Source organism: Plasmodium yoelii (genome assembly GCF_900002385.2).
Source record: "Plasmodium yoelii strain 17X genome assembly, chromosome: 10".
Taxonomy (NCBI): domain Eukaryota; phylum Apicomplexa; class Aconoidasida; order Haemosporida; family Plasmodiidae; genus Plasmodium; species Plasmodium yoelii.
This window is the reverse complement of record NC_036182.2, coordinates 1,691,282-1,704,383: the sequence shown is the minus strand read 5'-3', so window position 1 is coordinate 1,704,383 and position 13,102 is coordinate 1,691,282. Positions and strand designations below refer to the sequence as shown.

Here is a 13,102-nt window from a genome sequence, read left to right as displayed (position 1 = left end):
ATGTCGAAATGAAATTGAAGTATCTTGATTTTTTTAAACTAGTTAAAGGGAAAAATTACATTACACATAATAACCAATACAATAAAAGACATTACAGTAGTAGCTATATAAATGATAAAAAAAATAAAACAAGTAACTATATATCTTATTCCATGCCAACACAAAATGAACGTAATCATAGATATAATTTTGAAGTATTAATGAAAATAATAAAAAATAGAGCAGACGAATATAACCTTATAAAAATAAAAGAAGCTCAAAATAAAATATTACTACACTTACCAAATTTTACAATAAACGAAGTAATATCAACACTTATCCTTTCTTTTAAATATAATTTATTAAATTCGAAATTATTACACGAAATAACAGAGCACTTATTTCATAACTCTTGTTTTTTAAATAGCAAACATTTGTATATCTTAGTTTTAATAGCAAAAAAAATACAACCCCCAAATTTTGATTTTTCACAAAAAAAACATGTAGAACAAGTGAAAAACGTAGAGGACATATCATATCATAGTAATGGCATTGGCATATGTGAAGAACTTGCGAACGGAATAAATGAAAACATAAGATGGCAAAAAAAATTTTATAATGAAATAAAAGAAAATATTTTTTTAAATTCAATTAAAAGGGAAGATAATGGTAATGATCATTTTGTCTCTCCATCAAATGACGATATTAGCAACGACCACATTATAAAAAAAACAAATGAAACCCAGAAAACTGAAGATATTGAAATATATAAAAATGAAACTAATTATAATATTCTTGGTAATATAAAAAGCATTTCATTTGACACGGAAGAGTCTCAAATTCAAATGTCCCACATATATGAAGACAACCTTTCTGAGGATGTTAAAAATATATACCTTAAAATTAGGGAAATTTTACATAATAATTATAACAATATATACCTAAACATGAAAAACAACATCCACAATAATTTACTCTTATTAAATTATTTGTATGAAGAAGGAATTATTTCAAAAAGTGATTTCATAAAAATTGTTTATAACATTAACACAGAGCTCAGTACATTTATAAATGATGATATATGGCTCGATGATAATTGTAATGATAATTATCAGGATCATCGTGAGGATATTTATAAAACTTATTCAGAGCACATTTTAACTGAATATATAAAAGAGCAAACCGAAAAAACGTCAACATGTGATTTATATATGCAAATACATTTAAACTTACTTAAAGATATGCTTAAAAAAAATGATTTTATTAATAATATATTTCTTTTAGAAAAATTAGAAAATAATATTATGATAAAAGAAGAAGAATATATTTATAAAAATATGTATACACATATTTTCTCAAGTTTTTTTTTTAATCTCAAAAATTTACAGAATAATATTAATTGGTTAAAATTATTTTATTTAAATATTATAGCGTATGAAATATTTAAAATATTTACAGGAAATAATGTACCTAACAATATTCAAATTAATTTTTCTTTACTTAAAAATATTAAATGTACAGATATTTTACAAGAAGGAAAATATAAAGACATTAATTATGAATTTTTAACTGTAATATATTATTTAAAAAAAAATCATTTATTAAATTATACAATTAATATATTTGAACACAATCTACATGATATAAAATATATTTATGGAAAGTATTTGCAATTTATTAATTTATTAAACAGTTTCAATTTGTTTGACATACTTATGACTGATGATTCATGTAAAGAAGTTAAAACACCATATATTCATCACATACCACAATCTTTTATTAACACAGATAAGACTTTGCACGGATCAGAAAATATACACAACATCAGTAAAAAAAATCAAGTTCAAAAAAATAACGGTATATTAACAAATGACTTTTTTTCTTTTTTTATGGTCGAATTTACCTTCAATATTACATCAAATTTAAATAAAATTAATTTATGTGAACAAATATTTATATTAAAATATATACAATTATTAAATTTCAAAAATGAATATTTATCCGATTTAATTAACGAAAAATTATACAACTTTTTCATAAAAAAACAATATAGTTCAGATATTAATTATTTATTTTATTTTTTAGAATATATACACATATTACTTATATATTCTCCACCTGCCTTTTTTAACATAATAAATAATATATACCTTCCAACGTTTCAAAATTTGTTAAATACATCCCTAAACAAATATATATTTATTAAAAACGCAAAAAGTATATATAACCATCTTAATACCGTAATAAGTCAAAATGAAATAGAGCTACAAAAATTAAAGAAATCCAATGAGACAAGCATTTATAAAAAAAATTACTCAATACCCTATAATAAAAAAACGACAAAAGAGTTTCAAAATATTTTATACGACTTTTTGTTTCTATAAAACACAAGGTAATGAAAAAAATCACTAAACTATTATAAATTTAAACATTATTAGGAGTATCCTTCTTCGAAAAAAATATATTTGACAATATCTTTACAACATGAATAGAAAAAAATACAAAAATAACTTACTAGATAACATAAAATTATATATTTAATCCCCGTTTGTTAATTTAATTACATATATACACATTTGCGTGTGTAGACGTATTATATTCCCATATATAATATGTTTTTTTCTTTATACTATATTATTTGTTTGCTTACATATTTTATAACACATTATACGAAAAAAAACATAGTATTACTTTCTTCGTAATTTTTTTTGTAAATATTTTGAATTTATTTCAAACAAAAAAATATTTTTTTGGATATGTAAACTTATTCAATATAAATTTTGTATATTAATAAAATATATCACAATATTATTTTTACCTATTTCTACATTTTTGAAGTTAAAAATAATCGGAAATTTTTTTATAATAAAGGTATTTTCCACTATTTAAAAAGAAGAAACTAAATATGAATCCATATTGCGTGTATGTAACAATAGAATACCAAATAGCATAATAATAATTCCACGAAAAATTATATCTTTTGCACGTGCTTATTTTTTTTCTCTAACTTATGAAATTTAAAAACGTTTATAATTAGCTCTCTTATTATGTTTAATTCTTTTTTGTGTGCACTAAGCATAGTTAATAACATTTATATATTTACGTGTACATATGTGTAAAAAAAAGACACACTATTTTGGCAACTAATATAAATGATAATATTAAAAGTTTTAATTAATCAAACATTAAGTTATATATAAAGGATATATACACAATATAAATAGTTCATAAAACTGCTGTTATCATATATATATACTATATGCATATATGTGTACATTTCCCTTGGATATATAAAAATGCGAAATAATGAAATTAATCTTAAAATCGAATCATTAGGGTAATATATAATTGGCTTCCTAAAAAATATTATAATAATAACCTCTGATTCATGTAAATGCAAACATACGTTTATTTTCTTATTAACATTATTACAACTTTTCAGAGTAAAATCACATAAATCAACAGCTAAGGAGCGTTTTAAAAATGTTCAAAACGTTTCAGAGACTGTATAGTAAAAAATAATAATAAAATATATATATGTCTTTTTTACATTTAAATCACAACTGGATGCTTAGTTTAGGATTACATTTACTATGCTATTATGACTATACCCTTCTATTTATTTAAAGCTACTCATCACGCTTTACCACACTTATTTATGCACATCTCTATTCATATTTTCCTCTACATATAGATAGCATCGTGTGATAAGAAAAAAATACAAAATTCAAATGAATCTACCAACAAATCTCATATACGAGGTAATAATAAATAAATTCATATAATCCATAAAATAATGATAAATATATATATAGAAAAAAAATTACTGATATACTTGAATTCCTTAATCCTTATGCAGCTTCTAAAGCTCGAAAATTGCAACTACCAAAAGATAATAATGGGGATAATTCCACGAATATTAAATTAATAGTAAAAAAAGAAGTAAATGGTTCTGATATAGAAAATCAAGAAAACATATGTCAAAAAAAAATTATTCCCCACAAAATAAACAAAAGTTCAAAAATGTTCGAAAATAGTCAACATATCAAACGTAATAAAAGTAATAAAATGAATAAAAGTTGTTTTGCAAATCAACAAAACATAATCAACTCCAAAAATAATGAAATTTCCCCCAATCCATCATTTATGAAAATAAAAACAAATGATGAGTACCTAAATGAACTTTTAAAAAAAAAAGACATATTAATTCAATCAGAATTCAAATATGAACCAAAAAAAAAGGAATATAATATGTCATCTCCAATTGTTAAATCTTCAGAAGATACTTCAAATAGTAGTGATGATATCAACACAATGAATATTATAGAACAATACCAAAAAAAACAAAAAATGAAAATAGAAAAAAAAAAAAAAATATTATTACAAAAAAGAAAAAACGAGTTAATAAAAAAAATAACATACAAGGATGCGGAGACACAGGTTTTCATTGACGATTTTACAAAATATTACAGGTATGAATATTTTGAATGAAGTGTGCACGCGACTTATAATATTTACCTTTCTCTCTGTATCCATCTATATATATATGTATATATTACTTTCCTTTTTTATAAAATAAAACGAAAGTGAAGTAAAGTCTAGTATCGAAAATATAGTTCAGGATGTCCTAAATTCCGCTCTAAAAAGCGTAATATATTCATGAAATTTTATAAAAGCCCTTAATATCAATATGCTTACGATCCTATAAAATTAATGTGCTAATATTATGCATTATTTTTTCATGCGTATTTACCATCTCTTTAAACTTCATTTTTTTCATAGCTATATCAAGAACAAGAACTAAACCAAATACAAAATAACATAGGGTATTACGAAAACATCCGCATACAAAAATATGGATCCCTTGAAAATGCTGAAAAAAGCTGTAACGCCTTTTACGACGAAACAGTAATATATTGCGACAAACCAAACAAATAATATAAAAATTATATGTAAATAATTGAATATATGTATAAATTTATAAATACAAATGACTACACATTTCTTTCTCTCACAGCAACAAAAAATAAAAGATAGAATTGCTTTGAAAAATAAAATTCTAATTATAATAAAAAAGAAAATTGCTTTTAGTAAAGCCAAAAATAATATTAATCATATTATTCAAAAAAATGTAGATTCATTTTCTCTTTCAGAATATTTACCAACCAAATTTGAGGTATAAATAAAGGGAGTATAAAAAGTATCCATGCACTATAAACATAAGTAGTAACACCACACAAATATTTGCATATTTAAATCCTTTTTATTTTTATAGAAAGGTGTCAATTTAATCGTTTTACCTTGGTTAACAGAATGCATTCTTTATTTAGTAAGATAAACCAAGATTAATTCAATGCACTATTGTCTTTTTTCTATTTTTTTCTTTTACAAATTGTAAAATATTTAAATGAGTGAATGAATTTGTTCAATATATCCATCCCAAAAATTACACATTTAATAAAAAATAATATGAGCGACAAGATTATTGTCACTTTTTCCCTTTATATATATGCATACATAATGGGATATATTTACTTTAATTTAGGTAAATGTGAAAACAAAAATCGTTAATAATATTGTTTCAGGTAAAAAATATAAATATATTCATATTACTTTGCATATAATAAATTTCACACATATATACGTAAAATATTTTTCCAAAAATTATGCATATTTTTTTTCTCATCACCCAGAGATGATAGAACAAACGCTTATTTCAAGGTCTGAGTTGCACAAGCAAAATTCCAATAACATCATATAACTCCAAAACAAAGACCTTAACAAATGTATAAAATATTTAATCCTAACGAAGAAATCCAACTATATATATCAATAATTTTTCGATTGCTTTTGATTAATTATCTGTTTAAGTAAATGGCATTATGCATTGTTATAGTATTTCCTTTGTGTATTAAAAAACGGTGCATATATATATTTGTATATCTATACCCCGATACACGTTTTTTATATCATTTTTTCAAATTTATTAATTTTTAAAAAGTTAATCGAAACGCAAATAGCCGATTAAGAAGGTAGTTTTCGTTTAGCAAAAATCGAATACAGTGCAATATGCATTCATTTTTCTAACGCATTCAAACTATTACAAAAAAATAAAGTGTATTAAAATATAATAACAACAAAGTGCAGTTAATATTATGGCTATATGCCTTATAGTCCTCCACTGTGTTACAAAAATAATAAAAATAACAATGCACAAAAAAAAAGGAAATGATATAAACACATAGGGAAACCATATGCAAGCACATTTATAAGTGCATATAGAAAAAATACATACAAATAAATATATGCCAGTACAACATAAAAAAATTATTATTATTACCATTTTCTCCAACTGAGTTCATTTAAACTTACAAAATAAACACAATATCATTTCGATCATTCTTCATTACTATACACTTCATCATCATTTCCTACTGCATCTTCCTCGTTTTTAATAATTTCGTTTTCATTTTTAATTTTGGCTGCTTTTGCAAGATTTTTTGCTTTATTCGTAGTAGATTCAATTTTTCCAAGTATTTCTTCAGCCAATTCTCTCATTTTACTTTCAGATTTATCATTTTCATTTTTTTCTTCCTTTTCCTTTTCCTTTTCATTCTCATTTCCATTTGCTTGGTTTTTTTGTTGTTGTTGTTGTTGCTGTTGTGTTTCATCTGCTGGTCTACCTCGTTTTTTCTCAGTTGCTTTTTTGCATATAAGTACTAAATTGTCATGCACATATTGATTTTCCCTTATAATATATCTTATTAAAGGAAAACATTTATTTATTCTACTTAACACCTTTTCATCTATTTGAATGTTTAATAGCACTTGCATATATAAATGTAAAGCATCTGATTTATTAATATTTGTTTCTTTCATTTTTTTAAATATCTTTTCTACTAGTGTTTCATTATATTTGCTTTTTTTAATAAACGATAATAAAAATTCTAATATTTCTTTATTCATTTTGTATGTTAATTTCCTTTCATTGTTAGCTAATACGGATACCATATCACAAATATTATTTACTAACGTAATAGATGATTTACGGTTAAGTTCATAAAAAAAAGATTTTGATCCGCTCGATATTTTATCATCTGTATCATTGGTTAAATACATCATATGTACAAGTAATGTATTTTTTGCTTTTACAGTATCAGTCATAAATAAATGTGTAAAAACAGAGACAGCTGTTCTTCGCATATTTATGTCTTTATCATTTAGCACTTTGAAAATATATTTGTTATATGGTTCTAAAATATTTGGATGTCTATACAATAAATCTGCATAACTTATTAATAACATCTTTCGTATATTTGAAATTGTCTTATACAATATCGTGTTTTGTATATACTCGAAATCATTTCCCTGATTTATTTTCTTATGATTTTCACCTCTCTTATCTTCAATGCTTAAATAATCGTTATTATCCCCATTATATTCTCTATCATCATCCCAATTTTGCTGAGTATCACTTCCAATATTATTATCCCTATTTAAGGATAACAACTTTGCAGTCTTTCCAAAAATTTGATTTTCTTCTTCTATTATTATTGATACAATTAGTTGTATTATAGATATCTTACTACAACTACTAGTTATTTTTTGACAAAAACTTTGAGATATAATTGAAAATTTACACAATGTTAACAAACAAACAAATATAAGTGCATACATGTCATAATACATATATATTTTTTCTTCCATTTTTTGACAGTTATTAAAATGTATATAATCTTTATTCTGTTTCTTTGATATATCATCACACATATTGTTTTCTTCTACAATTAAACACTCATTAAAAAATTTCTCAGGGTTATTTATTATTAAAAATAATAATGGTACTAATTTTTTACCAAGTAAGTTATTACACACAATCATATGTTCAACTATGTAATCAAAATATTCTCTATCCTTTTCTTCCTTTGTGCACATACCATAATTATTCTCGTTTTTTAAAGACAATTTTTTTAACTTGTTCTGTACCTTCTCTGCATATATATATGTATATAACCCTAAATGCCCTAAAACAAAAATAAATTTTGTTAATGTTGAGCATGGTATATTGTTCAAATTATCTCCTTTTTCTGTTTTCTTCTTAAGTTTCGATCCTTTGTAATCAAGGTTTTTAGAGTTATTATCTCCATTATTGTTTCCAAATAACCCATTTAGCAAATTTTTTATCTTTACCGTAAATATAACAATAAAATCATCGAAATGCTCATACATACTTTCGACAATTGATTGAGAGCATTTAAGCCATATGTTTAAGTCATCATTCAAATAAAAATGTTCGACATATTCATTACTTTTAATTTTTGGGTTAATTGTATCATCAACGATACCATTACTTTCGTCATTTACATCTTTAATTGTTTTTATCCTTGAAATTTTATTCTTATATTGCGGACTATCTATAGAATCAAATATAGAATTGCATAATGTGCTATCTTTTTTGTCATTTATAATATGATCAAATACTAAATTGAATAAAATAATTAAAAGACTTTGTATAATTTTATTTGTATTGTTATATTTTAATATTAAAATTAAAAGATTGATAAAATGCATATTATCTTTATATTGATTAATAAATAATATAATTAAATGTTTTCTTTTATTAGTAAAAAAAAAATATTGTTCTTTTTTCCCCTTTTTTGTATTAACTGTGTGTATCGAATGACATAATATCTTCATAAGTAATAATGCACCTTCTTTTATAATCATATTTTTATTTTCACTAAATGTATCAACAAATATAATGTTAAATAATTCGTCTAATAATTTACTTATACTTAAATTGCTCTTTTCATTCATTAATAAACATTCCATTATCTTTTCAATACTTGCTATATCTTTTAATTTACTATTTATTATAATATTAATTAACCTAAATGCACTAATTCTGTAATCTTCATAACATATATTTACATTTATAAACTCGTTAATAATTATTTCAATAATACTGTTATTATTACTAAATATTAAAGACCATACATTATTCATATGTTCTCCTGCTTTTTTATTTCCACACATATGTGCTAAAATTAAAAATTTTATTGAACTTTTTTGATCTGCATCCACTATAGAGTACAGCAGCTTAAAACATATGTCAACACAGTTATCCACAATCATAGAAATTGATAAAACTTCATTATACATTTTTATTAGTAAATCATATTTGCTATTATTAGCATTACTATTTCTCCTCTTATTCTTATCATCACTTAAAAATGATTCCACACTATCTATGTCATCATCTTTTTCTGGATCATTTACCTTTTCTCTACAAGTTTCATTTTCGCTATTTGCATCGTCACTGTCGCTATCCGAAAGGTTTATATGCTTTTTTTTATTCTTGTCTTTGTTTGAAACATTCTCATTCATTTTATCTTTTTTTTCCATTCCTATACCTCCTGATTCACATACACCATTTTCTTTATTTTCTTTCTCAATCATCAAATCTTTTCTTTTGTTCAAACTGAGTAGCTCCCTTTTTATTTTGTTAGTATCTAATGGAATCACATATTTATTATTTACTACATCGCTAGCTATACATGAAAGTAATGCAAATGCTCTCTGTCTAACTAAAGGTGACTTATCATTAATCCTTTCACTACATATCAAACATATATTATTGTAATAATTTAATGGAATAAAATTATTTTCAATTAATTCGTGTAATATTTTTAATAAATGACATCGTACATGTAATTTTGCATCATATTGTCTAGATATTAACACATTCATAATAAAAGATCTATTTTTTAAACATTCTTTAAAACATAATTGTAAAAATTCAGAATCTTCCAAAATTATTTTATTTATTATATCTTTATAAGTTGTATTAATATTACTATCATTAATATTTGAAGAAAGATTATTTAAAAAATTTGTAACTTTTTTTTTCCTTGCATTTTGATTATCTTGTTTTTTATCTGTACCATGTTCTCCATTGTTATTACGTTTATTACTATTTCGATTTTTTTTATCTCCTTTTTTTTGCTTTGATTTTTTACTCTTTCCCTTTCCACCACGTTTAAAATCATCATCTACATCGCTCTCTTCACTATTATCATCATCTTTCTCATCATTTGAACTAAAAAAACAACTACTATTGTCTTCATCGTTTTCAGCATGTCCATTATTACCACTTCCTTTTTTTCTTTTAAAAAATTCATCTTCATCTTCACTATCTATTCCATATATTTTACTTCGTCGATTCCTTTTTCTATTTGTCATCTCATTTTTATTTCCTTTAATGGGCATGTCCTGAATATCACGTGCTTCCTTTATCTCTTCCCAAGATTTGGCTAAAATTATAAAATTTTTAAATATGTCAAAAATATATTTCCTTATATAATATATATCAATACCTAGCATGTCTATAAAATCTTTCAAAAAATCAAGCAAATGTAAACTTAAATTTTTAGACAAATATTCCAAAATATTTAAAATGTTGATTATTTCGTTCTGTGAATGCGATTGCAAATTCAAATTTAAATATAACAAGGAATTATCTTTTATATAATCAACAAATTCTTTTATTATAATTCTAGGTATCGACGTATTTTTCGCAATTAGTAGCGAATCACACACGTTTACATTCGTACATTTTTTACACACATTTAAAAATATATAAGTAAAAGAATAGGAATAAAAATTAGTACCATACACATTTTCTTTTACAATATGATCATTTTTAGGTTCATTATCGACTGTACCATTCTCCACATTATCACTTTTTTCGTTATCACCACTATTTTTATCATTAACATCACGTTTTGAGTTTTCGATTATTTCATTTTTCTCTTCATCCTTATTTTCAAAATTTGTGCTTTCCTCTTTAATATATAGTTTTAGTAGCTTACTAACAATCATAGATATAGAGTCATGGTAAGCCGTAATGTTAATAATATTATTACTACTATTACTATTATTATTATTCTCTTGATTTATAATATATATATTTAAAAAAAATTGGACATATATATCCACTACAGATATATTTACCTGATCATACAAAAGATTAAAATCGACAACACTCAGCAATAAAACTATATTATTTAAAAGTGAGTTTAAATTTTTTATGGCAATATTCTTCTCTTCTTCATTATCTTTTTTTATTTTTTTTCTTCCCCTTTGAACATTTACAACAATTTCTGTATTCTGCTGTTTTAAAAATTTGCTGTTATAATAACTATTAAATATATTTATATATATAAATGTCAGAGCGTTAAAATAAGAAATTAATATTTCATTTAAATCAAAAAATGTAAATTTACTTTTTTTATCAGTTGCATAATACTCCTTATAATTTTGATCTAAGCATTCTATAACCATATTCATAATATTATTATTTTCATTTATAATCATATTTAATATTTGAACTCCATTATTCCATTCATTTTTTTTATTATATTTTTCTAAACACTTAAAATAATTTTTATATATATCAACACTTTTTTCAGCCAATATAATTAAACACCCAAATATCTTTTCGTGCTCAAAGTCATCGAAATTATCACATATCCTTATATAATTCAATAAATAATCAAATCCTTCCTGTGTTAATAATAGCAACACATTACTATAACTCTCATTTATAAAATTAAATAATTTAATTATGGACTCACAATTTAAGCTTATATTATCAAGATCTTCTGCTTCACACGCACACACATATTCATTTTTTTTTATTTTTATGTCCTTTAAAAAATTATCAACGCTATTGTCTAGCGGCACTTTAAATTTTTTTATCTTCCCCTGCAGCATTGTTGCTTCATGTTCGAATAAGCATTAATATTAGGCAAATAAAGATATGTATATCCATATATCACAATTTTATTACTCGCAATGTGTTTATTATTTTAACCTTGATAAAATATATTTAATGTATTTTACAATATTATCGGTATAATTTTATTTTTTACACTTGTATAATTTGATCAGATATGCAAAATTTACCCTACATTAGTATGCTGTACAAAGCTGTGCAATAAAGAATGTATAAAAAAATAATAACTAAAAAACGGTTTAAATATAAAACTATATCAGAATTGTGTCTTTCTTAGCAACTCAAAATTAAAATATTTCTTAATTAATGCGCTTTTCACCTTATTTTTTTCAATAAATAAACATAATAATGTATGTGTATAATTATACTATATACATATTCATGCATACATTATGTGTATATATTTTTTCTCATATCATCTTTAAAATTCAAAAAAATATATAAGCTAATAATATGGATATATTCCAAACTTCAAAGAATGCACTCATACATACGAATAATTTGAAAGACGAAGAACTGATAAAAGTCGTTTATAAATATATATTAGTGTAATCCATAAATATGCACGCACGATATACATAAAAGCGAACTTCTTGAATTACGCTAAAATAGTTAAATTCATGATCATATAAATTCATTTAAGCAATGACATATATATATTATTTTAAAATATATTTTGGGGAATTTGCAATTTCATATGCGAAAATATATACTAAATGAATAATGCTATGTTTTGTATCATTTTATGTGTGATATATATTTATCAATTTTTGCGCGTATCAATATTTTTAATAGGCAATTGAAAAAAAAGAGGAATAAAAAGAGGAATAAAAAAGAGGAATAAAAAATGGGGAAAGCTAGCTAAAATATTCCAATTGACTCCTTAAAACATTATGAGGAGCTTAATGATAATATATACAGGTTATATATGAAAAAAGTTGTTCCAATTAATGCGCTATAAGAATTTTCCATTAAATATCAAAAACATTCAAATAAATTATTTTCTTCTAAAGAAAAATATTATGTAAAATTTTTTAGCATAAAAATAACATTTTTAGTGCCATGAATTAAACGGAACAAAAATTTCATTTGGTGTGCAAACACATTTTAAGTAAAAAATACTCATATTATATATATGGGCATATAGAAAAAATATATATTCTTACTAATGCACAGATCGAACTGCAAATCACGCAATAGACTTTTTCCGTAAATGATAGTTGCATTTTATTATTTTATAAAAGGGTATAGAACCCAGGACGAAAATATGAAATAAATTAAAATGAAGAAAAAATTAATTTATATTGTTTTTTCGTTATTTCTTTC

At 23.1% G+C, this 13,102-nt stretch overlaps 3 protein-coding genes across 3 annotated transcripts; 2 read left to right on the top strand and 1 right to left on the bottom strand.

Annotated features, from left to right (window-relative positions):
* Positions 1–8: 8 nt before the first annotated feature.
* On the top strand, positions 9–2,363 carry PY17X_1041500 (uncharacterized protein; the record flags this gene model as incomplete). The annotated part of the gene is made up of 1 exon (XM_724019.1): positions 9–2,363. The coding sequence occupies one exon, from the start codon at positions 9–11 to the stop codon at positions 2,361–2,363; it is 2,355 nt and encodes a 784-aa protein (XP_729112.1).
* Positions 2,364–3,275: 912 nt separating this feature from the next.
* On the top strand, positions 3,276–5,740 carry PY17X_1041400 (conserved Plasmodium protein, unknown function; the record flags this gene model as incomplete). The annotated part of the gene is made up of 10 exons (XM_022956370.1): positions 3,276–3,316; positions 3,422–3,485; positions 3,674–3,740; positions 3,839–4,451; positions 4,567–4,627; positions 4,762–4,887; positions 4,997–5,155; positions 5,255–5,308; positions 5,525–5,564; positions 5,673–5,740. 10 exons carry the CDS (start codon positions 3,276–3,278, stop codon positions 5,738–5,740), a joined length of 1,293 nt encoding a protein of 430 aa, XP_022813417.1.
* Positions 5,741–6,375: 635 nt separating this feature from the next.
* PY17X_1041300 (condensin complex subunit 1, putative) lies at positions 6,376–11,754 on the bottom strand (the record flags this gene model as incomplete). The annotated part of the gene is made up of 1 exon (XM_022956369.1): positions 6,376–11,754. One exon carries the CDS (start codon positions 11,752–11,754, stop codon positions 6,376–6,378), a length of 5,379 nt encoding a protein of 1,792 aa, XP_022813416.1.
* Positions 11,755–13,102: the final 1,348 nt, after the last annotated feature.